At 42.5% G+C, this 26,957-nt stretch overlaps 1 protein-coding gene across 1 annotated transcript in view; it reads right to left on the bottom strand.

Annotated features, from left to right (window-relative positions):
- Positions 1 to 1,944: 1,944 nt before the first annotated feature.
- galntl6 (polypeptide N-acetylgalactosaminyltransferase like 6) overlaps positions 1,945 to 26,957 on the bottom strand; it is a 494,474-nt gene continuing 469,461 nt past the window's right edge. Inside the window, exons 12-13 of the mRNA XM_007895954.2 lie at positions 7,475 to 7,624; positions 1,945 to 2,796 (exon numbers count right to left, since the gene is read on the bottom strand). Coding sequence (XP_007894145.1) covers positions 2,629 to 2,796; positions 7,475 to 7,624 — 318 coding nt within the window. The 3' untranslated portion in view covers positions 1,945 to 2,628. The remainder of the gene's footprint in view (positions 2,797 to 7,474; positions 7,625 to 26,957) is intronic.

Below are 26,957 nucleotides of genomic sequence, written 5' to 3' on the forward strand. Positions count from 1 at the left end.
AGAGGCCAGCAGACCTTGGAATCATGCCTAACAGAGAATAGGCTTGCGGCTGTACTGTTTTAATCAAGGAAACAGAACAGTCTCAAACAGGACTAGAATTATGGAAAGTTTATAACAAGGCAAGAGGCCTTTGGAATGTACATGGTTAGGATAAAATGACTTTGCAGTTCAAATTTGATCCACCATTTCAGATGCCTTACATAGGAACATAGGAACAGGAGTAGGCCATTCAGCCCTTTGAGACTGTTCTGCCATTTAATTACGTAGGAACATAGCTGATGTAACCAATTGATCAGCTAGTGTTACACTGTGGCTGGTTCTTTATTAATAATAATAATCCTTGCATTTGATATAGTGACTTATTATTTAGAGAATAATAGATATTTGGAGTTATAACAAACCAGTATTCTTATCAAGCAATTTAGATAATGTCTTGAAATTACTTTTATTTACAGGACAGCGGTCCCTGCTTCAGGCTTACCTCAGTTTTTAGTCACTATGTCCTCAATACTTTCCCGTGGCTGATCTTCTTCTTCGACTGTGCTTACGGTCACCTCCCATCTCCTCCCGGCTTGGCGTTGTGCTCCTCCACTGTCAAGCTCTCTGGGACATTACCCTGCATGAGGGGTGCTATGTCAATGCAAGTTCTTGTTGTTTTTGTTTAGTTCACCTGAATCCTTACATATTACACAAAGATCAAATCTCCAAAACTCATCAAATATTATTTTATAGTAATATTGCTTACGGATGATCATTTCCAATATTTTGCTACCAGTGAGGCACATTTGGTAGTGCTCTTGCCTCTGAGTCATAAGATTGTGGGTTCACCCTTCCTCTGCAGCTCCATCCCGCCTCTGCCTCACCATCTCTCTTGCATCCTTCTAAGACCCATCTCAAGACCCTCCTCTTCAACCATGTTTTTGATCTCTCTGCTTGCCCCCCCTGCCCTCTACCGTCCCCATTCTTGACTCCCAGCTCGGGTCTGAAACACTGACTTTCCAGCGCCTTGGGACGTCCTCCCGACGTGAAAGGTGCTATACAAATGTAATGTTGCTGTTGTTGTTCAAGGTCCATGCTGGCTGGGGGGAGTGGCAACTGCCGCAGTGCTGGAGGAGTGCTGTATTGTCAGAGGTGCAGTCTTTTTGATGACACATTAAACCAAGATTCTGTCTGTCTGTTCAGGTATGTTAAAGATCCCATGTCACTATTCGAAAAAGAGAAGGAAGTTTCTCCTGGTGTCCTAGCCAATAATCCCCCACAGTGGAAATTGATCACTTCACGGTTGTTTGTCATTGCTGTGTGCAAATTAGCTGCCACAAAAATACATAGTCACTACCTTGACAGTAAATTCTATGAAGCCCTTTGAGCCATTCTGCTGTGAAAGATGCTATATCGAATGCAAAGATTATCATTTTCTTGAGAAGGTTTCTATATATAGTATGAACGTACAGTTCGAGACACTTGATTGTCTTTCAAGAAAGGCTGCACATTGTATTTGGTCTCTGCTATCTTGCTGCCTGCTAAGCCTTCCATACCACCTGTTCAACTCTGTCGCAACCCTAGGCTATGCCTTACATGCCTCACATACCACCTGAAATCCTGCTGCCTGGCTCGGTTGTTTTCTACACCACCTGAAAATATAATAGATTCGGCCTGCAATATTGACTTTCATTATATGCAGTGTGTTCACTCTATAAATTTTGTATATCAATTTATCATCAGGTTTCCTTTCCAAATTGTGCTTTGATGGAAATTGTGCACCACATCCTTTGTTTGTAATGACATTCAAACAAAACGATTAATGAAAATTTATTGAGAAATAATCTGCAATCAGTACTTCAGGAAAGTTTATATGTATCATATATTACAATATAATTGTAATAAATTGGTTCTTTTAGTAAAAATCAGAAATGTTTCTCAGAAACATTATTTTCCTCTTGGGCTGAAATATTCATTATTTTCTGTGTTATGTGGAAAATGAAATCGATAAAGCAGATTTGTAAATAAACATTTACTGCAATCCCCAGAATTCGCATCACACACAAACTTCTAATGAAAAACTCACAGAATTGTTTTTCAAATTTAATTAATACAAAAAAGGGAGGAAAAAAAGACAATTTTTTTCACAACGTCCAAAACAGGATCAAAAAGCTCTGTGCATCATTAAACCTGGGCTGTCATCCCATTCGAGTCAAAGATTTGAATTGGCATCAGCCACGCAGTCTTCTGCCAACATGTCAAACAGGTGGCCTGCTCTAAAACAAAAGTGCAATTAGCATCCCCTCAGAGATCGACAGGTTGGACTGACTGGGAATCTACAGAATTCCATTTTGATTCCATTTTGATTTGCTGCCCTACATTTTAATTTTAATTGCTCTTGACCAGCAAGGCATTCCCAAGTCTGCTTCAGTTTCACGTTTTGTTTTCTTGCGACAGCTGGTGGTGAAGTTCTTTTGCAAAGTGCCTCAGTTGCATTCTTGACTTCAGCTACGGTTGTTACTGATCCTGAGATTAAGCCCACTGTAGCTATGAAATTTAACACCTGAATTGACTGATCCAGATGCCAACAATTCCTGTCAAAGGACCAATGCTGTGTGCACGATTTATTCCACTGTAATAAAGGAGTCCTTATGAAGTGGAATCATTGTTGAATTTTTCAAGAACAGTCACATTAACATGTTCAAAAATCCACTGCTGGGTATGCACTGAAGGGTTACATCTGTTCATGAAAATCTTCTTGTCAGCTAAGTTGCAGTCCATGCAGCTGTTGCTCACAGGATGATAGAGGCTCTTGTCCTAAAAAATTAGGCAGAAACATCTACAAAGATGAACAACTGCTGCCAGTAATACAATAAAGTCCATTACCACAATAACCTGCTTGTCAGGATCCTGTTTAGAATTTATCAGAATGCACTTTATGCAAATATCTGCAGGAATATTTTGTTGCATAATTCATGAAATGCTTTCAACTGTGAAGAAAGTTTTTCTGAAATGACTGTTAATTGTTTTGTACTGTTGTAACTTACTATAGTTTGGTTGATTGTAGTCATACAACATGTTACAAGGCACAGAACGTCTCACGTGGAATAAATTAATGTTTTATTAACTTGTCTAGTTAGCAAGAGTTGTTGCCAATCAACTTCGCGCACACCTCTCCTCCCACTCCCTCTTCGAACCCCTCCAATCTGGTTTCCGCCCACAGTACAGAGACTGCGCTTTGAAAGTCACAAACGACATCCTCTCTATCTGTGACCAGGGCTCCCTCTGCCTCCTTGACCTCTCCGCGGAGTTCGATCACGCCATCCTCCTCCACCGCCTTTCCTCCGTCATCCACCTCAGTGGGACCGCACTTGCCTGGTTCGAGTCCTACCTTACAAACTGCCAGCAGTACATCAGAACAAACGGCTTCTCCTCCCGCTCTCACCCGGTTACCTGCGGTGTACCCCAAGGATCCATCCTTGGCCCCCTCCTCTTTCTGATCTACGTGCTCCCTCTTGGGGATGTCATCCGCAGACATGGGGTACATTTCCACATGTACGCGGACGACACCCAACTCTATTTTTCCACCTCTCTTTGCGACCCCCAGTCCTCTGCTGTTCTGTCAGCCTGCCTGTCAGATCTCAGGGGCTGGATGTGCACAAATTTCCTTCAGCTGAACATTGACAAGACGGAAGCCATACTCTTTGGCTCTCGTCAACGTCTAAAATCTCACGGCTCTCACCTCCTCCACCTACCCGACCACCCACTAAAACCCTCCGAACCCGTATGCGACCTAGGCGTCAGGTTCGACCCCCAATTATCCTTCCTCCCCCACATCCGGTCCCTCACCAGCACCGCTTTCTTCCACCTCCGATGCATTGTTCGTCTCCGCCAATACCTCTCTCCGAAAGCCACTGAAACCCTGGTCCATGCCTTTATCACCTCTCGGCTGGACTATTCAAATGCCCTCCTCGCTGGTCTCCCATCCACTACCATCCATAAAATCCAGATCATTCAAAACTCTGCCGCCCACATTCTCACCCGCACCAAACTCCGCTCCCCAAATAACCCCAGTCCTTGCCAGACTGCACTGGCTGCCTATCCCAGAGAAGATCGACTTCAAGATCCTCACTCTTGTATTCAAGTCCCTGCACTCCTCTGCACTCCCCTTCTTTTCTAACTTACTCTCTCCTCAAAACAGTACCCGTTGCCTTTGTTCCTCCGAGTCTGGCCTCCTCCTTGTCCCCCGAATCCTCCGCTCCACCCTCAGCGGCCATGTCTTCAGCCACTATGCCCCAAGACTCTGGAATTCCCTTCCTCACTCCCTTTGTCTCGCTCCCGCTCCCTATTTTCAGGTCTCTGCTGAAGGCCTTTCTTTTCGACCGCGCCTTTGATCACCTTCCTCCCCCTCTCCCTGGCTCGGTCCCGGGATCCGTTACTGTGAAGTGCTTTGAGACACCGTCCGGCATGGAGGGCGCTATATAAATCCAAGTTGTCGTTGTTGTTGTTGAGTTTTTCAGTGGGCAAAAATATAAAGTGGTTCAACCTTTTGGCTGCCGAAATCCCTATTTGAGAAATGTCCGCAGGCCGCATAAGCAGTATTTTGTATTTGCCTTCCAGAAACATAAAAACATATACACAGCACCCTTTTCATGTTAAAAGGATGTCTCAAAGCACTCGACTCTGCCGGCTGGGCACCTGAGCTAGGGGTGGGAGCTGAGGGAGGTAGGATGGGGAAAAGATGACCAAAAGCACGGTCAAAGAGTTAGGTCTTGAAATAGGGGAGGGAGGGAGTCGGAGGGACTCCAGGAATGGAAGTCCAGAGAGCGGGAGAAAAATGGCGATGGTGGGGCAGATGGGGTGAGGGGACATGAAGCAAGCTGGTGTTTGCTAGGAAATGGGAATGGCTGGGTCAGGCGTTCACAGAGGTAGGGTGGGGATGGGGGCACTAATGAAGGACTAGAGGAGTTTCTCACTGGGGAAAGAGGGAGTATACTGCAAGGAAATTGCACAGCATGGCGCTGGTTGTCTGCCCTCAGTTGCCCCCCTCACGGTGGTTAAGGGAAAATCCAATTGTCTGTCCTGACAGTGAACCTCAAAAAGCTGCCCTCAATTCTCCTCATTCGCTCTCTCTCTCTCTCCACTGTCTCACTTTTTTGCTTCTCTCCCCACATCCCTCTTCTCACACCCTCTCTCCCACACACTCTCTTCCCCCTTTCCCCCACTCGCAATCACTGGCTCCACAGTGACATACCTGGCAACGGAATGCTGGAATCGAGCCAGCCCTCTGTGGCGGTCTCGGTAGTCCAGTTCCTGATCCAGGTGGGTCCGCATTATTCCAGGTCACTGCTTATGACAGCACAGCCAGCCTGGCTCATCGGCAGTACCTGGAAGGGCAGACCAGTCACTCAGGGCAGGTCTGCCCTTCCAGGTTAACTCTGCAAGCAAAACCCTAATGCGTAGGGTGGTTCTAGCTGGACAAGCAGCGTGAAAGCTTAGATGCCAGCAGTACCCCAACACACACTCTGGGATATGCAAGCCTTGGCTCTTGCCAACCTGCGCTTAATACTTTCCGGAATTAGGTAAACAGGATGCATTCCGTTCCAACAATCTATCTCCGGGATTTCCACATGTAGGTGGGAGGGATGGAATTCTCAACTTGGTTTGGATATTCTTAAGCATGGGGATGAGTTCCTGTTTGTGTCAGACACCCGGCTGACCAAAAAAAAATCTCCTGCCGCTGCCATTGAGAGGACAATCACCTGAGAGGAAGCGAGCAGCCCCAAGTTGGAAATTATCTTGGGCTACATGAAATCATCCACCGGGCCAGATGTGGCCTGTGGGCCGCCTGTTGGACCATGCCGATCTACAGTATAATCTCATTACAACACGCTTCTTTACTCCACACGCCTAATAATAATCCCTCCAAAAAAACAAAACAATAATAAATTGGTCATTTTCAATCTACGACTGTTTGTGGGACATTGCTGTGCGCAATTGGCTGCCGCGTTCGCCCACAAATATACAGTCAATTCACTTTACAGTGTGTTCTGTGAAGCGCTTTGGGACGTCCTCCCGACGTGAAAAGCGCTATATCAAATGCAAGGATTATTATTATTATTATTATTAAGTTCGGTTATAGCATAATTACAAAGTGGATTCCATTCACTGCCCATCAATCCAGGACAGAGAGGTACCTCACACTTCCTCTCACAAATGCGTCACGAGACACACTTGCAAATATTTAGCGGTGAGGAAGAGACAGAGAGTGAGGGTAACACACGCATAACTGGTGTCAGGACAGTTAACCATTTACTGTGTTTTTTGATGTTTATTGGATAAACAACAATTTCATCTTTTTGTATTAGGAGTGTTTCATTATTTTTTATAGGTTAAAACCAAAAATCAGAAGTTCCAGCTATATTAAAGGTTTTCTAAATTAAACTAAGATTCAAATGTAATCTCTTCTTAAACTGGTTATGTTTTTTCGATTTGTTTGCAACATGAACAGACATTGATAAGAAAAATCTGGTTGAAGTGTTCAAAAATATTGCAATCTCTTTGTTATATATATGTATAAATTTAAAAAGTCCCCCCCCCACACCGATTGTTACATTAAACACAATCTTTGGTTTGCTTTAAAATAACAGCCTTCACCTTGTCTGCCCTCACCCTCTGGAAATCCATCTCTAAACCTCTCCAGCTCACCCCTTCCCTCGCCCCCTTCAAGGTACATCTCAAGACTCCCATCTCTCTATCCTCCAACCCTCTTGATTCCAATCCCCAGCTCGAGTGCAAATCCTTAATTGTCCTGGGCCTAAGGACATCCTTCCCACGTGAAAGGTGCTATATAAATGGAATTTGTCATTATCTTCAAGCCAGACTTCAATGGCATGTTTTTTTCTTGTAGCAGACAAAATATTGTACAACAGCAACAACTTGCATATATATGGTGTCCTTCATGCAGGTCAGTGCCTCAGAGCCCTTGTAATGTGGATTGGGTTCGGGCTTTGTGTGAGATTCAAGTCATGTATAGTCTGAGTGATCCTGGGCCTGGAAGCAAATGTAAGATTATTAGGTTTTTTGGAAAACAATTTTAAAGTGCGTCTTAATTTGGAAGCCAGTTCTTTTTCAGCTCTGTGGAAACTCAACTTCTAAAATGTCCAAATTTAAGACTGTCTTCTGAACTAAAATCTAATTGGGTGGGAATTCCACCTGGATCTAAATTCACCCGATTTTATTTGTATTTCAGAATGTCCAACATTTGGCAAATTGTTAAATATGATCTTAATTTTGAAGGTAAAGTTGAATTCAACAATTTGCCAAATTCTGTATGCTCTGAAATGCTAAGAAATTAAAGTAAATCTAGACCCAGGTGAAATTAATTATTACTTATTAGTAGTAATAATTTATCCTCTCATAATCTTAAAGCTAAGAACATGAGAACTTTTGGATCACTGAAGATGTATCAAGATCCACTTGCAATGTTGCTTACCTTCCGATAGCGCCAGTACTGATTCCCTTTCATGCCGTGGCAGTCATACAGTGTGACAGAGCTGCTATGGGAAATGGCATCAAAGCAGAACTTCCTAGTGTGAAGAGGTTCTCCAGGTCGTATATCTTCCCGCCAACCAAATGTAAAGATCTGAGAAACCAAAGGAGATTTCAATTAATTACTGAGAACTGGATAGATTGTAAATAAACAGCTTGCATTCAGTCTAGGCTGACACGCAGTACAGTGTTTGGGGAAGGATGTCTAGTCCCAGGTGTTGTCCTTCAAATGAGACATTAAACTGAGATCCCATCTGCCTGTTCAGGTGCACGTAAAAGATCCCATGACACTAGCCATAAAGAGAAAGGAATTTTCTCATGATACCTTGTCACCAAACCCTTAGATAAAATTGATCATTCACTTCATGATTATTTATGGAATATTGCTGTGCACAAATTGGCTGCTGCATTTACCTACAATTTATAGTCACAACCCACCTTACAGTACATTTTCTAAAACACTTTGAGAATGTGAAGAGTTGTTATATCAAATGAAAGTATGATTATTGTAAAACTGCTTGAAATCAGAAGTGGAGAACAGACATGCTGACACACGTACAGGTGTATCTATAAAATACTGAACAAACATACTCAGGGCATCATAGTTTCATTTTATTGAATCAATATTCTTTTATAAATATTAAAATAATAACCCTTGTTATATCGACAAAACATCTCAAAGCATTTCATAGGATTTACTGCGAGGTGTAAATTTGTAATAATAATATAATCTTTGCATTTGACATACTGCCTTTCACACTGGGAGGATGTCTCAAATGCTTCCCAGGATTTATTGTCAAGATTAGCGACTGTATATTTGTAGGCAAACAAGGCAACCAGCATGTCAAAGCAGCATTCCACAAAAAGCCATGAAGTGAATGACAACTTTTTATTTGAGGGATTGCTAGCAAGGACGCAGGAGAAACTCCCTTCTCTTTTCAAATAGTGCTTTTGGTTGTTTAATGTCCATCTTAAGAGGCAGAAGGAAGCTTGATTTAATTCTTTATTGGAGGAATGGTATTCACGACAATGGAGCATTAAACTGTCAGCTGTGAGCTCAAAGTCCCAACATATGAAAGGTTTTGGCTTGAACCAACAATCTTCTATACAACATGAGAGTGCTAGCAACTGATCCAGGCTGATTTCCAAATACTGTATTGCATAAGGCTGTAAGAATTCCTGGTTAGCAGAATATTGCACATTGGAAGCAATTTTCACAACACTCAATTTGCAGAGATTTTAAAACAATCATTGTAGGAGATATTACCAACAATAGTTCGTAACGTTATGGATGCTAAATATACCCATTTGTAATAAAATAAGGTAACTACAAAACATTCACATTATATGACAATTCTCGATACATGTGGGAGATTTGCAATCTGTACTCAGAACTGTCACAAATCTAAGTGATTTTGTGCTGGATTTTACTGCATAGAATTAACAAGAGGTTCCGCTCTGTCGTTAATTTGTCTGATTGCAGTCCTGTTGGGCTAGCGAGGCATTTCTGGGCTGGGGAAGGGAGGAGAATGAGTCAGCCAGGGTTCCTGTTCCTGATTTTCATGTTGGAAAGTATTTCTGTTTAGCTGCCAGAATAAGCACAGGATTAGGATTGCCTGCACAAGAACAACAGCATCTTGCATTTATATAGAATATTTCATAGGGTAACATCATGGGGGTGGGGTGCGGGGTGTGTGGGGGAGTGGCGGGCGGGGGTGTGGCGTGCAGGGTGCTCTACAGTGACAGGGTAGGATGCCAGGCATAGGAGAAGGGGAAAGGGGAGATGACCATAAAGTAGTTGAAAAGGTGGCTTGTAAAGTGAGATTTAAAGTGGATTCCTGTAACACATTGGTAAGAGCACTCGCCTCACACGCGAGAGGACTTGAATTATATTCTCAGGCAGGGCGAAACGTTACGCAAATTTCTTTACTCCACACACCTCTATTTACCTAGCAGTAAATAGGAATCTAGTTGTTAGTCGATTGGCAGATTGCTTTTCCAGGAGCAATAATTCCTTCAAAAAAAATTATTATTATTTGGTCAATTAATCCATGAGTGTTTGTGGGACACTGCTGTGGGCAATTGGTGACCACGTTTTGTCCAGAACATAGATGGGATTCACCTGAGTAGATGGAATAGATCAGAGAGATGGGGAATGTTAGGGCATGAAAGGATTTCTATGTGAGGGTAAGGACCTTGAAATCAAACCATTTAGAGATGGTGAGCAAGTGGAGCCAGGCAAGGATTGGGGGTGATGGGTGTGTCAAGCTTGGTGTGAATGAGGATAGGGGTGGGGGTGATTTTTATTAGATGAATCTTGTGAATGGTGGAACTGGAGAAAACAGAAGTGCATTTGAAAAATCAAGGTAGGAAGTGACAAAAGTGTGGATAAGCGTTTCAGCGACTTTTGGTATGAGGTCTGATAGACAATCAGATGAGGGGAAATAAGCAGTCTTGATCGGGGACCAACTATCAGATAGCAAGGAGAGCTGAGGATCGAACCAGACACTGAGGTTTGTGTCCAGGTCTGATAGTCACAGTTTACTGATACTCACACCCAAACATGGGGAGGGCAAGTTTGCAGGGCTTTGGGGAAAGAACATGGGACTGGCAATGAATTGGATAGCTCTTTTAAAAGAGCCGACACAGATGATTGGCCGAATGGCCTCCTTCTGTGCTGTATAATTCTATGAACTTAATGAGATATGAGAAAACAGCCAGTCCCTGTGAAAATTCACCAGGCGTGGCATGATGTGTGAAGGTAAAGAGGAAATACAGGAAAAAAAGTAAGTGCTGACATTTGGGTGACCTCTCACATACATAGTGGCTGTGTTTAAAATGATCAAGTGCCTTCAGGTTAGTACTAAAAAGGCAATGTCTGATGTCTTAAGGTTAACAGATCATTGAAGATTGTGAGGACTGAAAAGATCAAATGTTCCCCGAGTAGATGGGAATAATATGCAATTGGCTCAGTTTTCTGCAGACACAGAATCTCCATCAAAAATCGCAGACTCCAGGCAGTACAGGATGGAGCGTCACATTACTATCATAAAACAAAGTCTAGGTTGTTAAAATCTATTATTGTATAATGTTGCAGAAAATAAATATAGTTCAATAGTATATGCGCAATAGAAGTACTTAACTGTTTGTCAAAACACTAATGGTATTATTTACTGTTCTCCATTAAAATGAAGGCTGATGAATATTGCTGAGTATTAAGAGCTGAAACGTTATTGACAAAGTGAGAGATTTATTTCTGCGATTGGAGGTATAGGAGCAGTGTCTGTTCTTGTTTGCTTAAATCTGGAGAAGAATGTGTTAACTAGACTGCTGCTACGTTTAAAAGCCCCCCCCCCCCCCCACCCCATGATGGTAGGTGGATATTTTGGGAGGTTGAGATCGGATGGGCTGAAGGGTCTCTTCATCCAAACCAATCTTGGGATCTACAGCTATCCTTCTATCTCTGCACAGAATTATTGATCAAGTAACTAAAGACCTGAAAATTCTGCTGCTCTTTGCCTTTGGACCACTGGCTTAAATATTTAGAATGTACAGAATTTAGGAGAATTCTTCAATTCAGTCATAATTTGAAAGATTTCCAATTTTAAAACTGTGGAAAACTGTTTTCTAAATTAAAAACTGAAGTTAAGAATATTCAATTTTAAGTCAACAGTTTTAAGAAATGTCAGGCCTCTGAAGGGCTGATTGCACAATTTTAATTACATTGGGTTAAGCCACTGATGTCCTAATTGTTTTACTTAATTTACATGAATGTACAGCACAGAAATGGGCCATTTGGGCTAACAAGTCCATGCCTCATGATTCTCCAAAGCACTAATTTCTTCCTCCCATACCCTTCTGTTATTCGTCACTCAATCCAGTTCTGTTTGTGAGACACTGCAGTGCCTACAAAACATGCAGTCCATTCACTTTGTAGTATGTTCCGTGAAGTGCTTTGTAACATATCAATTAAGTGATGAGGCGCTATATCAAACCCAAGGATTATTATTATAGAATTTCAGAGGGAGCAGTTAGTATATCACTTAATAAGGTTTGCTCCATGTCCATTACCAATGTTGGTTAGATTGCTTTTACTGTAATAATAATAATAATCCTTGCATTTGATATAGAACCTTATCATGTCTCCGAGGCATTTCAAAGTGCTTCACAGAATATACTGTAAAGTGAATTGTCTGTATATTTTGTGGGCAAAACGCGAAGGCCAATTTGCACACAGCAGTGTCCCACACACAGTCATGGATTGAGTGACTAATTTTTTTTAAGGAATTATTACTCTCGGAAAAGCGATAACAACCAATCCACTATAACTGGGTTTGTACTTACTGCTAGGTAAACAGAGGTGTGTGGAGTAAGGAAACTTGTCCAAGGTTTTGCACTGTCGGGAATCGAACCCAGGTCTCTCACTTGCAAGGCGAATGCTCTAATCACTGAGATACAGGACTCCACTCAACTACAGGAGTGTAGTTGAAGGAGCACTTGGTCCACAAGTCAAATGTCACAGTTCAGGGTTCTCATTCACTCTCCCCAGCAACAGCTCCAAAAGAGCATTCTTTTCATGAAATGTTGGAAATAGAAACAGGGCAAAGTTAGTAGCATTTCAAGAGGTGTTCAACGTTATAATTCTTGCAACTAACACATTATGAAAGGCCACTAATTTCACCCAGAAAGAGACCATTTAGATATCAATTAATAATAATCCTTACATTCACATTGGGAGAAAATCTTAAAGCACTTCACACGATTAGTAACTGTGTGTTTTCTAGAAATTAATTTAATAATATTTTAATGCTACTGCTGTTTCTGATGTTTTAAGTCAGTTATTTTTATTAATCCTACTTGCCAATTCTTTCCACATATCCATTTAAATGTTTTAAAATGAGTAACACTGGCTGGGCGAGGGGACAGAGAAGACCAATTATAGAAATATTGTAAATGCGAGAAAAAAGAATGTAAAGGATTAGGCAATGTCAAAATAATGTAAAAAAAACAAAGTAAAATGGAACAACTCCTCAAAAGAGAAATTAGCAACAAAGAAAATTTGAGACAATAAAATGCTTAAGGAAAAAAAAGATAAACTCTTTGATTTTTTATATGCATTACCAAGATATTTCAAAACCAATTTTAGAAATTCAATCATTTTCATTTTCCAGCTTACTTATGGCAAAATCATTTAGTGAAAGCTTTACCTGGCAGTAAATCAATGAAAGAAACAAAAATTCTAGTCTGCTGCTTTGTGTAATGACTGAACAGAAGCTGTCAGAAATGGTACAATAATGACTGTCAAATTCCTTATAGGCTTAAGTATCTTTTCTTTCACCGCTAGAAATTAATTTGTATGGTACACAATATGCTAATCAGGTGCACAATGAATACTGCCGGAGAATCTGGTGTGAGTTGGAATCAGCTTGACAGGCATTTTAAGAATAGTATTCTAAATGAATAGCATAGCCACTGTAAATGCAGTCTACATCTTGTGCACATTATAAATTTTTAGCAGGACATTTGCAAGATTTGTTAATACTACTTACGTCTGGTTCAGTTACATTTAAATCTCCAACATTGAGTAAACCTTTAAAAAACAGTAAACCATTGCTACTGGTTTACTGTAGTTTTATGTGACTCATGGCAGATTTATCAGTTTATTGGGTTGTAAATGATGCTGAGAATTTACAATGCTCTACCTAGACCACGCTTAAATCCTCTTCACTTTCGGCTGCCGTGCCACATAAAGGATATCCTTTCACTATAAAAGGAACAGAAAATAGACTAAAGGGATGAGGCTGGGAGGAAAGATTAGAAAAAAATAAGTTTTACAGTCTGGAAAGTATGTTGGTGCTTGAATTTTTCATTTTATTTTGTATTATTTCGTAATTTTGAAAAATATGGGCTCTAATGATTTGACACCAGGAGAAACTCCCTTCTCTTTTCAAATAGGGATTTTCAAAGAAGGATCAGATCGGATGGGCCTTCTTCAGCCAAAACAATCTTCTTCTGATACTTCTGATCATAAGAGAATGCAAACCAGACTGAAAGTTCCAAGCCATCTATGCATGGAAATTTCCTTGTGTCTGGAATGGGGAGCTCACTCTCTCCCTTGGGGGAAACACCATGTTTACCTAATTCCGGAAAGTATTTGGTGCAGATTAGCCAATGTTTGGGGACTCCAGAGTGTGTGTTGGATTAAAGGACTATGGGTAAACAACATTCGTATGACACTCAGGAAAATGCAGTTACTCTATTCGTAATAAAGACATAAATTATGGAGAGCTAATTGCAATAATAATAATCATAATAATACTCCTTGCAATTGATATAGAACCTTATCGCATCATTAAGACATCTCAAAGCACTTCACAGAATATTGTAAAATGGATTGACTGTATATTTTGTGGGCAAAGTACCTGTGACTCAAAATATAATGCCAAAGAGAGTCACAGATTCTCCTGTATTCCTAACAACAGCCTTCCTAATATAGACGGAACAGCAATAGTAGCAGAGCTGCCAACTGTGTCCGTTACGCAAAATGTGTTGGGCTTCATACCAATGTCAAAGACCACTTAAGTGAAGCCAAAGCTATTGGATCCTTCAGTTTTTGGTGCTACCCGCGTTGACTCACAGTGGGCTTTGCACCCCAAAAAAGAAGGAATTCATTGCCGGCTCAAAATCACATAAATCATATTCCACTGTCATGCAGTTCTCTTAACAAGGAGCTGCAGTATCATTGAGCTAATGTTCAGTCAACAGCCTCCACCCTTCCAGATGCAGAGTTCATGGAAGCCCTACCTTACAAAAACACAAGTGCCAAGAACACATAATAGACAATTCCTCTGCCAAAAATCACAGGTTGCTTGAGCAACCTGGACATTTTAAAGTGGCGTGATTAGAGATGCCAGCTGGAAAGCACCAATATGACTTAACAGAAGAAGAAGAACAGAGTGACTGTTTATGCAAAGAATGGGAAAAATATAAGCCTAATGAACTTGAGGACCAACCTCATTTACCCCCAGTGCAAACAAGCACAGTCACTAATGGCTACATTAATAAAAAAGGCAAACTGCCTGAGAACACTCTCGCAACTAACAGACCGAGTGTGCAAACTGTCACACACACTGATTGGCTCAGGATTCGTTGCTAGCCAGCAGGGAAATGAAGCACTATCTGTCCGACCTCCCAAACCTTGGTCCTCAGCAGAGGAGATGGCTGGCAAGTATTGGACTCTCCAATCTCTCAGCAATTTGATCTGATACTCTAATGTAAATTGGTTCCATTGTAGGATTGTGGAAACATACAAGGAAAGAGAATATAAATCAGAATCTGTGGAGTTGCATTACTCAGGGTCGCTCAGTGGGTAATTCATCAGAGCATAGATTAATCTGCTGTTGCTCTCTACTATACACTGGAAAAGTAAAGGATCCTTTAAATTACTTCGATCACCATATTATAAATGGTCTGTCATATGTGGATTTTTGTACATTTATCACTTTGCTGACATTTAAAGTGCAAAATACTCAACCATGCACCTACAATGCAACAATTTGGTCTATCGTGACTTTACTGTTCTGACTACTGCCTGGGAAAGATCTGCACAGGTCAGAAAACTCCCCAAATGCACCTGTTGCTGTGGAGCTGTTGGGCCTTGGATAAGCCATTGCCTCTACAGCAGTGTTTCCCAGATGCACCCACCATGACTGAATGCAGTGACAGGCATGATTTTGTGCATCCAAAAGAAGCCCCCCCCCCTCTTCTCCCCCACTCCCTGTGAGGTGTCCAGCTGTTATTGGCCAGCTTTAGCCTCAATAGAGTGCTGGTCTTAGTTGGATTGCTCTTTTCGGAGCCGGCGCAGACACGATGTGCCAAATGGCCTCTTTCTGTGCTGTATGATTCTATGGTCATGCAAAGTGATAGATGTTGCAATTATATAGCGCCCCTCACACAGGGTAGCATCCCAGAGCGCTTGACATTGGTGGAGCACGACGCTGAGCCGGTGGGAGGTGGAGGTGAGCACGGTCAAAGTGGAAGATCTTCAGGCACGATCTGAAGGTTGGGAAGGAAGGGGAAAGATGGGGATAGAGGAAGAGTGTTCCAATGTTTTGGGGCATAGTGGCTGAAAGCACGGCCACTAAAGTTGGAAGGAAAGGTACAAGGGTCCTGCAGAAGCCCGGAGCCAGTCGAGCGGCATCAGCAGGTTGTGGGTTAGGGAATAAGCAGGTCGGAGAGGTAAGGTAGGGAGGTGCCAGGGCATGAAGGGTCTTGAAAACAAGTGTGAGGATCTTGAAATGGGTGATAGTGGAGCCAGTGGAGCCTGGCACATTCTCAATGGTATATTTAGACTAATAAAGACATAATATCTGTGTATCTGTATATCCTGTAGTGGAGTCCTGTAGCTCAGTGGTTAGAGCACTCGCTTTGCAAGCGAGAGACCTGAGTTCAATTCCAGGCAGAGGGCGAAACCTTGGGCAAGTTTCCTTACTCCACACGCCCAATAATAATCCCTCCAAAACCCAAAACAATAATAAATTGGTCATTTTTAATCTACAACTGTTTGTGGGACATTGCTGTGCGCAATTGGCTGCCGCGTTCGCCCACAAATATACAGTCAATTCACTTTACAGTGTGTTCTGTGAAGCGCTTTGGGATGTCCTCCCGACGTGAAAAGCGCTATATCAAATGCAAGGGTTACTATTATTATTATTATCCGCTAGGAACTCAATAACCAATTGAAGTAGAGACATGATTTATACCTCATCGGAAAGGTCTTGCATCTAGGAGTGTCATGAACATATCTGTTTTCAAGGATCTCCTATCGTTGATGAGCTATGACCTAAACAAGCTCATCTCATACATGTATGCCAGTTTTGGTTAAGGTGTAACATAGCGCTGCAGTTACACCTGGTGGCTGTACTAACTCCCAGTGGTACTGTGGCATCATGTGTCACAGAGCATGTACATACGTATGCACTTAGATGAAGCCAAGCGGTGGGAACAAGATGGCAGTGGTGATGTGGAAGTTGCCTCGAGTGGCATTGCCATTCAACTGCTTTTCCTGCTGCTCCTGGGCAGCACCAGGCTGGGCGGTGCCATGTTGGAGTTGGGTCGTTGGCGGAGGATGGTTGGCTTAGTAAAGCTGCGGGGTTTCCGGCTTCCTCCACGCTGCAGCCTAGCAGCAACTAGCTGGGGAGCGTGAAAACTGGGGCTTGAGTTGGGGCCTTGCCTGGGGCTCTGCCCCTCTGGAATTTAGCCTCTCCCTCCCCTATTGTATATAATTCCAGTGGATCCAACAGATGGCCAAATTGAGATTCCCGAACGAAAACCCTCTGCCATCCCAAGCCCAACAGGGCAAACAGTCTCCTGAGTCCCAGTTCTCAATGAGCTGGCAAATGCTCCAGTGGATTTCTTTTTAAACCCAATCAGAATAACCACAACCACACTAACAAGTAATATCACTTAAAAGTACAGAACTCTGTAAGAAACTCAATGTACGTATCTGCATGCACTGTGTAACTCTATATCCAAATCGGAGAAAATGTGAACCTATTAGCTTCAATTTTTTAAAAAAAACTTTAACGTAGGTCAAAACTAAATAAATTCATAATTAAATTGGTTCTGGCAACCTTGTTGCATTTCTGCTCAGTTCCTCTCAAAACTTCTGAACGTGGCTATTATGGTGTAAGACATGTAGGATTCGTTTTGAACTTCATCTTCAATCTTTTGATATATTTGAATAGGCCGTGATTTGAATTTTGCAACAACAAAACAAAGCATTCTTTTGTGAAATCCAATCTATTTGAAGTGACCACGAGTAGGCGCTCCTGAACACTTCCTGACTTTCAGCAGTTTTGTGTATGTTTATAGCTATCAAAGAAATATCAGTTCCAGCAGTGAAGCAGAGATACCTGATTCCGATTTATATTTCTCATTCCTCATCATGCCAAGGAAAGGAGTGTTCAGAAAAGAACGTAACTGCGTGGCTTTGTTATAATATGTTGGTCTGTGATCCATAAAATCCCACCCCTTTTTAACGAGTTGCGATATGAATGCACGCAGGCACTGTGTTGGCTGGGTCCTGCACTAAAAGAAAGAAATGGACAACTTCCACATTGAAGCATTACCTCAACATCATGTCCTGACTTCCGTGCACACACAAAGTGGGAGGTGACTCATCGGTGACCGAATGAACCGAAGTTGGTAATTTTAGTGAGAAAAAACAGCCAGAGCAGGAAATAAGTTGGACAGCTGCACACGTGGGCATTGAATGGGGCCCACAGCACAAACACAATGTCAGTCAATTTGAGCTGTAAGTGAAGCATGTTATAGTGGGACTCTTGGCTAACTCATGTCTGCTCCTCTCCTCCAACACCCACCACCTACCCCTCCCACCAAGCACTAATCCAGTCATTTTAGAGTGCTCTGAGGCATTATCCTACATGATGGGTGCTACATAAATACACATTGGTATGTGGATGACACCCACATCTATCTCTCTGCCTCTACTCTTGACTCCAGGACCACTGCTCTCCTGACAGAATGTTTGTCAGACATCAAGTCCTGGATGAGAGTCAACTTTCTACAGTTGAATATCAACAAGACCGAGGCTCTCCTGATGGGCTCCCGTCAGCGCCTCCTCACCTCAGGTACTGACTGCATCACCATCCATGGTTGCACACTCCACCTTACTAAGACAGTCCAGAACCTTGGGGTCTTTTTTGACCCTTAACTATCCTTTCTACCGCACATCTGCACCATGACCCGCTCTGCCTTCCCCCACCTCCGCAACGTCACCTGACTCTACCACTGTCTCTCCCGTCAATCCGCTAAAACCATCATCATTGCATTTATCACATCTACGCATGACTACGCCAACTCCCTGCTTGTCGGCCTCTCCAACTCTTCCCTCCACTAGCTGCAGATCATCCAGAACTTTACAGCTCGTGTCCTCTCCCACACCAGGCTCCGTGACCCTATCACACCCACCCTCACCCGATTCCACTGGCTCCCCATCCCCCAGAGGATAGAGTTCAAAATCCTCGTCCTCGCCTTCAAGGCCCTCCACCTCTGTGACCTGCTAGCCCCATATCAACCTGCTAGCCCCATATCAACCTGCTAGCCCCATATCAACCTGTCCATTCCCTCTGCTGAGCAGGCTCGAGCCTGCTTCACATCCCCCACTCCGGCCCACCCCATCATCAGGGGGGTCGGGCCTTCAGTCTCTCTGCCCCCACCCTATGGAACTCCATCCCACAGTCCCTTTGTCTTGCTCCCTCCCTTGCCTCCTTCAAGACATGTCTCAAGACCCTCTTCTTCGATTGTGCATTTAGCCACCTTCCTATCCCTGCCCTTCATCCCCAGCCCTGCTCCCAACCCCATGCTTAGGTCCAAATCCCTGAATGTTCGGTACCTTGGGACCTCCTCCCGACGTGAAAGGCACTGCATAAATGTAATTTGTTGTTGTCAGCTGTACAGTATCAAGAAAAAAACACAGTATCATGGTATTTTCTGCTAGAGAGTACACTTTGGGCATTAAGTTGTATGTCCTCAGAAGACACTATGAACATCCATTTGAGCTTTTGCAAATACACAACTGAAACTGATTTGTTTTTTCAGTTTCTCTCACAAAATATACAATTTACTTTACAGTATAGTCTGTGAAGCTCTTTGAGAAGTCAAAAGAAGTGATAAGGCGCTATATCAAATGCAAGAATCATTATGATTATTATTATATTACTTCAGTGTGTTTTATGCAGTGAATTAAGGGCAACACTTTTGAGTCACTGCTAAATACTTATTTACTGTTTTTCAATCCAAAGAGAGCTGCAAATTTAATACTGAATTATTTTAAGACCTTCTGGGAATACATCCAAAGCAAAAAAAAAAATCAGTCTTTGCAGTTTAATACTAAGCTGTGTGGACAGGTTAATAATGAAGAAAATAAATAGCACTCAGGAAAATCTGGATGAATTAAATGCAGGTAATGGACCAAGGAATGTTACATGCACTTTTTCTTCATCAGTTTTCTCATTTGCTCATTCCTCTCCTGAAGGTTTTTGACTTCTTCTATCCTTCCACAGGAGGTCTAATTCACAAGGTGTCCTTTGGTACCTTGCCCAAGAACCCATTATTCAAGTGTCAGCCTCAACACAGAGTATTAGCAGTGTCTTCCTATGCCCCCCACCTTTGTCCACACAATCACATTCACCCAGTAGGATCTATTGATCTACTGTCTTGTTATTACATAGAATTACATAGATTGTACAGCACCGAAAGAGGGCCTTCAGCCCAACTAACCTGTGTCTATGTTTGTACTCCACATAAGATCCACCCAATCTAATTCCCTCTCCCTATTCCCCTCACATACCCCTTTCTCTTTTCCCTCTTTTAGAAGGAGTGAAACCCCAGGCTGATTTTCCCTACCTTAATCCTGATACCAAAAAGAATAGTAAGGTAAAAGATTTTGCTGCGATTATTGATCATTCACTGAAGGTTTTCAAACAATATAAAGATATAATTAATAATAATTATCATTGCACTTGATCATTGCGCCTTATCATGTCATAGAAATATCTCAAAGCGCTTCACAGGATTTTCTGTAAAGTGTGACTGTTTGTTTGTTGGCAAACAATGCAAATAAAATTATAGACAGAAGGAAGCAAATTTAATACCAGCTGGAACATTAAGGGCACTTGACTATAACTAGAAAGAAATTATTCCAACAAGATCAGAGGTGACTTCACACTTGACAGAAGTGACTCCACATTTGCATAATTATGCTGCTGCGTTCGCCTATTAATGCAACAACAACAACTTACATTTATATAGCGCCCTCCATGCTGGGTGGCGCCCCAGAGCACTTAACAATGGTGGAGCTCGATGCTGAGCCAGGGAAAGGGGGAAGGTGACCATAGTCATGGTCGAAGAGGAAGGTCTTCAGGCGCAACCTGAAAATGGGGAAAGAGGGGGCAAGGTGAAGGGATTGAGATAGGGAGTTCCATAACTTTGGGGCATAGTGGCTGAAGGCACTACCGCTGTTGGTGGAGCGGAGGATTCAAGGGACAAGGAGGAATACACAGTCACTCGACTTCACCATAAATCCTGTGAAGCACTTTGAGACATTTCTATCACATGATAAGGAATGTCCTCTTGAAATGAAAGGTCCTATACCAAATGTAAGGATTATTATTATTATTATATCGTCTGTGATTTTTGGAACTAGTAAAATTGACCAATCAGATGCTTCAGAGCAACAATAATATCCCTCCAAAAAAACCAAAACAATAATAAAAAAAAATTGGTCACTTTCAATCCATGACTGTTTGTGGGACATTGCTGTGCGCAATTGGCTGCCGCGTTCGCTCACAAATATATAGTCAATTCACTTTAAAGTCTATTCTGTGAAGCGCTTTGGGGCGTCGAGAAGACGTGAAAAGCGCTATATCAAATGCAAGGATTATTATTATTATAATATCATATTGTGCCAGATGAAAATGTGCTGAACCAATTAATCTGCAAATACACAAATTTCAATAGCCTCGCTGACAGCTTAAGGTTTTATGTTATATTATAAACTTGCATCAATATACTGATTCTTTTATAGCTCCATTCTTTACCTTGATGTGTTCACATTTGTGAGTTAGAAGATTGTGGATTTGGACTCCTTGTTGGGACTTTGAACTCACAGTCTACACTGTCACACCAGTTTAGCGCTTTGGGTAGCACTGCATTACGGGAGGTGCCACCCTTTGGACGAGCTGTTAAATTGATCTTCTCCACCTGATTAGATACATGTTAAAGGTCCCACCGCACTACTTGAAAAGAGACGGAGTTTCTCTCGCTATCCTGGCTAATAATTCCTCAGATAAAATTGGTCATTCACTTCATGGCTGTTTGTGGGACATTTCAGTGTACAATTAGCTGCTGCTTTCAAGTACACATTCACTGCAATTTACAGTAAATTCTGTGAAGTGCCTTGAGACATTTCAATGATGTGTTAAAGCACAATATCAATGCAAGGATTATTTTTATATTGTTTATGTGTTTGTGCAAGAAATACAAGATCATGAGCCAGGAGGACGGCAAACAAGTCCATATGAACACAAGATATTGAACAATGCTCAGATCTGTTAATCAGTTACAGTTTATCTGTCATATGGATGATCGATTGGAGGCAAATATTTGGACACCTCGATTACCATACCACAGTGATCAGTTACATATTAATATGAAGATCAGACTGCTGTGGAAATTACAGGAATTATCATACAATGCACATCTGCTGTATTATCTGTAGATTCATGTTTACAATTTTAAACTCAAGTAAGTTTTGAAGAACTCCTTTATTTTCAATTTCTACTTTTTGGTGAAATTTTGTGCTTATCATGGTAAGGAATAACATTTGTGGGAAAAGGAACAGGTTTCATTTTTGAGCCACTGCCAATTAAACAATTCATATGTATATACTGTCTTTGGTAATGTGGCAGATAAACCTCCCTTCATTATTCCACTGTGCATTCCCCTACAAAATACACATTCGCTAAACCGTACCTGTGAAATTAAGTACCATGAAGTACTTTGAGACTTTCTCCCTATGTTCCCAGGCAAAATCTGATCTTTAATATCCACCTGAACAGACAAACGGGACCTCGTTTAAACATGTCATCCGAAGGACGGCACCAACAAGCCATTGTTCATGTGTGAGCTTGTTCAATTATGGGGTGAAGGCAACTGGATTTCAATCCTGCTTTCACTGACACGTATTCATTCATCCCTCCAGCTAGAATAATTGACTGAACTTTCCCCAACCCTACAGTATATAGTTTGGGACATGATATGTGACTGTGACTGTCAAGATGGTGGAAGGTGAACTGGATGGACTTTGGTCTTCTTTTACCTAACACATTCTCATGTTCTTATGTTTCTAACCCCAGGACATTAAGACAATTTGCAGTGCTTTTTTGTCTGAGTCAAGACAACTCGATACAGAGTGGGGATGGAACCTGAGAACTCTCTGCTCTGCTTGTCTCACCTCACTGAATAAAAGCACCGATGCCACTTCAAGTGATATGGCCAATTTGTGCTAAATTTAAGTTTGCTAATATCTACAGTAAAGAAAACTAGTTTGAGCAAGATTTTGCACATTTTTCCTCAGACATCAAAAAAAACAAGTAAACATTTTGATGTTAGTAAGTCAAAGAAATATTCCGTTGCCCACAGCTCATTACTTCACCGCCTTGAATGTGGGCTGTTTGTTCGACTTCACAGCTGCTGCATAACAGAATTTCCATCTCTGGAATCTGGTATAGGCTAAAAGAGGTTACGACTCATTTACACTGAGAACACGATCAGCAATAGATGTAGTTTTAATCACACTGCTACCAATTTCACGAAGGGTATTTAGAGACTCAGCAATAAAGAAGCTGCAATTAGGTTCATTACTGGGTTAGGGAAATGAAAACTGGTCGTCCCGATTTATGTCTAGTGATCCCCACAGTTGAGGTTAGAATTGTGGGAATTGACTGTAATATCTCGACAACAACAACTTACATTTATATAGCACCTTTCACATCTGTAGGATGATTCAAAATGATTCACACAACTGTCTTGGAGCCCAAACTGGAGTGGGGTGGGGGAAGAAGCAGGTGAAGCTAAGGAGGGTGGGGAGTGGATAGAGGTGACTGAAAGCACAGTTGAATAGATAAGTCTTGAGGCAAACTTAATCTTAAGGTAATACTAATCCTTGTTCAGATGTCTCAAAGCACTTCACCGAATATATTGTAAAATGGAATTGACAATATTTTGTGGGCAAAAGCCAATTGCGCACAGCAGTGTCCCACAAATATAATATAATAATAATAATAATCCTTGCATTTGATATAGTGCCTTGTCACGTCTTTGAGACATCTTAAAGCGCTTTGCAGAAAATACTGTAAAGTGAATTTACTGTATATTTTGTGGGTGAAACGCGATCCACCAATTGACTAACAACCGGGTTCCTACTCACTGCTAGGTAAACGTAAGGAACCTTGCCTAAGGATTTACTTACACTGCCCTTGATTATATCACAACTAGTTACAATGCCAATATAACAATAACTTACACTTAGACAGTGCCTTTCACATCAGAAGGATGTCTCAAAACAAATCGGAAAACTGACTAAACATCCAAACTGCAGGTTGCTGAATGGGGAGGGGGGACAATTATGGTTAGTTGAAGTGATGGTGGAGGAGATGAGGAGGGTGGAGAGAGGTAAAAAAAGATCGAAAAGGAAGGTTGAAGAGATATATTTCAAGGCAGGTTTTGAAAGCTGGGAAGAAGGGGACTAGGTAGAGAGATTCCAGAGTTCCAGAGAACATGGGCAATACCCCAGCTGACACAGGACGGATTAACAGTTAGGCAAGGTGCCAGAAGGTGGCTGACCTTGGGTATCCATAACCCAGCATATCAAGACCTTCAGGAAAGGACAGGAGGAAAGTGATAAGAAAAAAACATTTACAGTTTGACTGTATTTAATTATCAAGTAGTTGATACAGTGCCTATAAGATCAAAACCACAAAAACAACAACAAAATTACATTTGTATAGTGCCTTTCACGTAGGGAGGATGTCCCAAGGCGCTGGACAATCAATGTTTCGGACCTGAGCTGGGGGTCGGGATCAGGGAGGGTGGAGGGCAGGAGAGGAAGGAGGGTGATCAAAGGCATGGTCAAAGAGGAGGGTCTTGAAATGGGTCTTGAATGAGGCAACAGAGGGGGCGAGGCAGAGGGACTGTGGGATGGAGTTCCAGAGGATGGGGGCAGAGTGGTCGAAGGCTCGCTCGCCAATGGTGAGGCGGGTGAGGCGGGGATGTGAAGCAGGCTGGAGCCCGCTGAGCAGAGGGAGCGGGCAGGTTGTTAGGGTGTTAGGAGGTCACAGAGGTAGGGGGAGCGAGGCCATGGATGGCTTTGAAGGTGAGGACCAGGATTTTGAACTGTATCCTCTTTTCAATTAGTGTCATCGGATCCTTCATATCTACTTGAACAGGCAAACAGGGTGCTGGGTTGACGTCCCATCAGAAGGACAGCATCTCCGACATTACAGCGCTTCCCCCAGCGCCATGCTGGCATGTCAGCCTAAATTTTGAATTCAAAGTCCCAACATGGGACTTGATCCTACAACCTTAAGCCACAAGTGTTCGAAGACTTTATCCTGCCTAAGGAGCACTATATTCAAGCTGTTATTGCTGTTATGGTCACACAAACTGAATCAGGTTGTCAGGAATTAAAGTACGAACTAATCAAATGGACAAAGAATTGTGAATTGCAAGATTCACAAAATGTTTGTACAGACAACAACAAAATTACATTTGTAAAACGCCTTTCACGTCGGGAGGATGTCCCAAGCCACTGGACAGACAGAGTTTTGGACACGAGCTGGGAGTTGGGATCAGGGAGGGTGGAGGGCATTGGGGGAAGCAGGGAGATTGAAAGCACAGTCGAAGAGGAGGGTCTTGAGATGGGTCTTGAAGGAGGCTGGTAGGTGGGTAGGTGGTTAGGAGGTCAGAGAAGTATAGGGTGGAGCAAGACCATGGTTGGCTTTGAAGGTGAAGACCAGGATCTTGAACTGTATCCTCTGTGTGATGGGAAGCCAGTGGAGTTGGGCAAGGATGGGGGTGATAGGGTCATGGAGCCTGTTGCAGGAGAGGACATGGGCTGCAGAGTTCTAGATGACCTGCAGCCTGTGGAGGGAGAGGTTGGGGAAGCCGACAAGCAATGAGTTTGCATTGTCAAGCCTCGATGTAATGAAAGCATGTATGAGGGTTTCTGCGTCCTGTGGTGTGAGACAATGGCGGAGAGAGCGATGTTGCGAAGGTGGGGGAAGGCAGAATGGGTCATGGCGCAGATGTGGGGTAGAAATAATAGTTGAGGGTCAAACAAGACCCCAAGGTTCCAGACTGACTTAGCAAGATGGAATGAACAACCATGGATGGTGATGCTGTCAGTGCCTGAGGTGAGAAGACAATGACGGGAGCTAATCAGGAGGGCCTCGGTCTTGTTGACATTCAACTGAAGAAATTTAGCTCTCATCCAGGACTTGATGTCCGACAGACATTCTGTCAGGACACCAGTGATCCATGAGTCAAGGGTAGAGGCAGAGAGATAGATGTGGGTGTCATCCACATACATATAGAAGTTGACCCCATGTTTGCGGATGATGTCACCAAGAGAATACAGAATTCTGCACATACATAATTCATGTTGGTGTAGACTGACCCACTGGAACTCTGCTCAGAAAACAAACTAAATTTCTGTGATGCTGGGTTATGGCCTAAGGATGTTCCTGTTGATCAAGGCATTCAGTTCAAATAAATAGTTATTTATTACTTCCCTATCTCCCTTGAATTGTCATTGCAATTCGTACCTCTCACCAAATGCCTCTGTAACCCTCATTCTTAATAATAGACCTTGCATTTGATATAGCGTCTTATCATGTCATCGAGATGTCTCAAAGCACTTCACAAGATATACTGTACTCCTCTCCTCAGATACAACACCCTCAAGTTCAGATCGTCCAAAACCCCACTGCCCACATCCCCACCTGTATCAAACTCTCCATGCCCATCACTCCAATCCTTACTCGACTGCACTGACTTCAAGATCCTCACCATACAGATCTCTGCATGCCCTCGCACCTCAATAACTTGCTGATCTCTTCGTACATTACTCCTCTGCCTGCCCCTTGCTCAGCTAGCACAGGCCAGCTGCATATCTCCTAACCTTCATCTACTACAAGCGCTCTGAGACGCCACATAAGTGCAATTTGTTGTACTTCGTCCCTGACCTCTGGAACTCCCTGCCTCAATTCCTCCGCCTCACTTCCTCTTTATTCCTCCTCTCCCCCAATTGTCCCCTCTTTATGTTTGTCAGCCTGGCTCAGTTGGTAGCAATCATGTCTCTGAGTCAGAAGGTTGTGGTTTCAAGCCTCCCATCAAGACTTGGAACCCATAAAGCCTGAACTGACACTCCAATGCAGTGTTGGAGTGTGTTGCATTGTCAGAGGTGCTGTCTTCGGATGAGATGTTAAACCGATGCCCCATTTGCCTCTTCAGCTGAATATTAAAGATCCCATGGCACTATTAGAGAAGGGAATTTCTCCTGGTATTCTGGACAACAATCTTCCAATAAAAAAATTGATCGTTCACTTCATGGTTGTTTGCAAATTGACCATTTACAGTATATCCTGTGAAGTGCTTAGGGACGCTTCCCAACATGAAAAGCACTATATCAAATGTAAGGATCATTATTATTGTTATCTTTAAATTCCACCTTAAACAGTCCTGTAGCATATTGTGGAGTCCTGTAGCTCAGTGGTTAGAGCACTCGCCTTGCATGTGAGACACCTGTTCAATTCCAGGCAGGGCGAAACCTTGGGCAAGTTTCC

The sequence above is a fragment of the Callorhinchus milii genome, unplaced genomic scaffold (genome assembly GCF_018977255.1).
Source record: "Callorhinchus milii isolate IMCB2004 unplaced genomic scaffold, IMCB_Cmil_1.0 Scaffold1, whole genome shotgun sequence".
NCBI lineage: Eukaryota > Metazoa > Chordata > Chondrichthyes > Chimaeriformes > Callorhinchidae > Callorhinchus > Callorhinchus milii.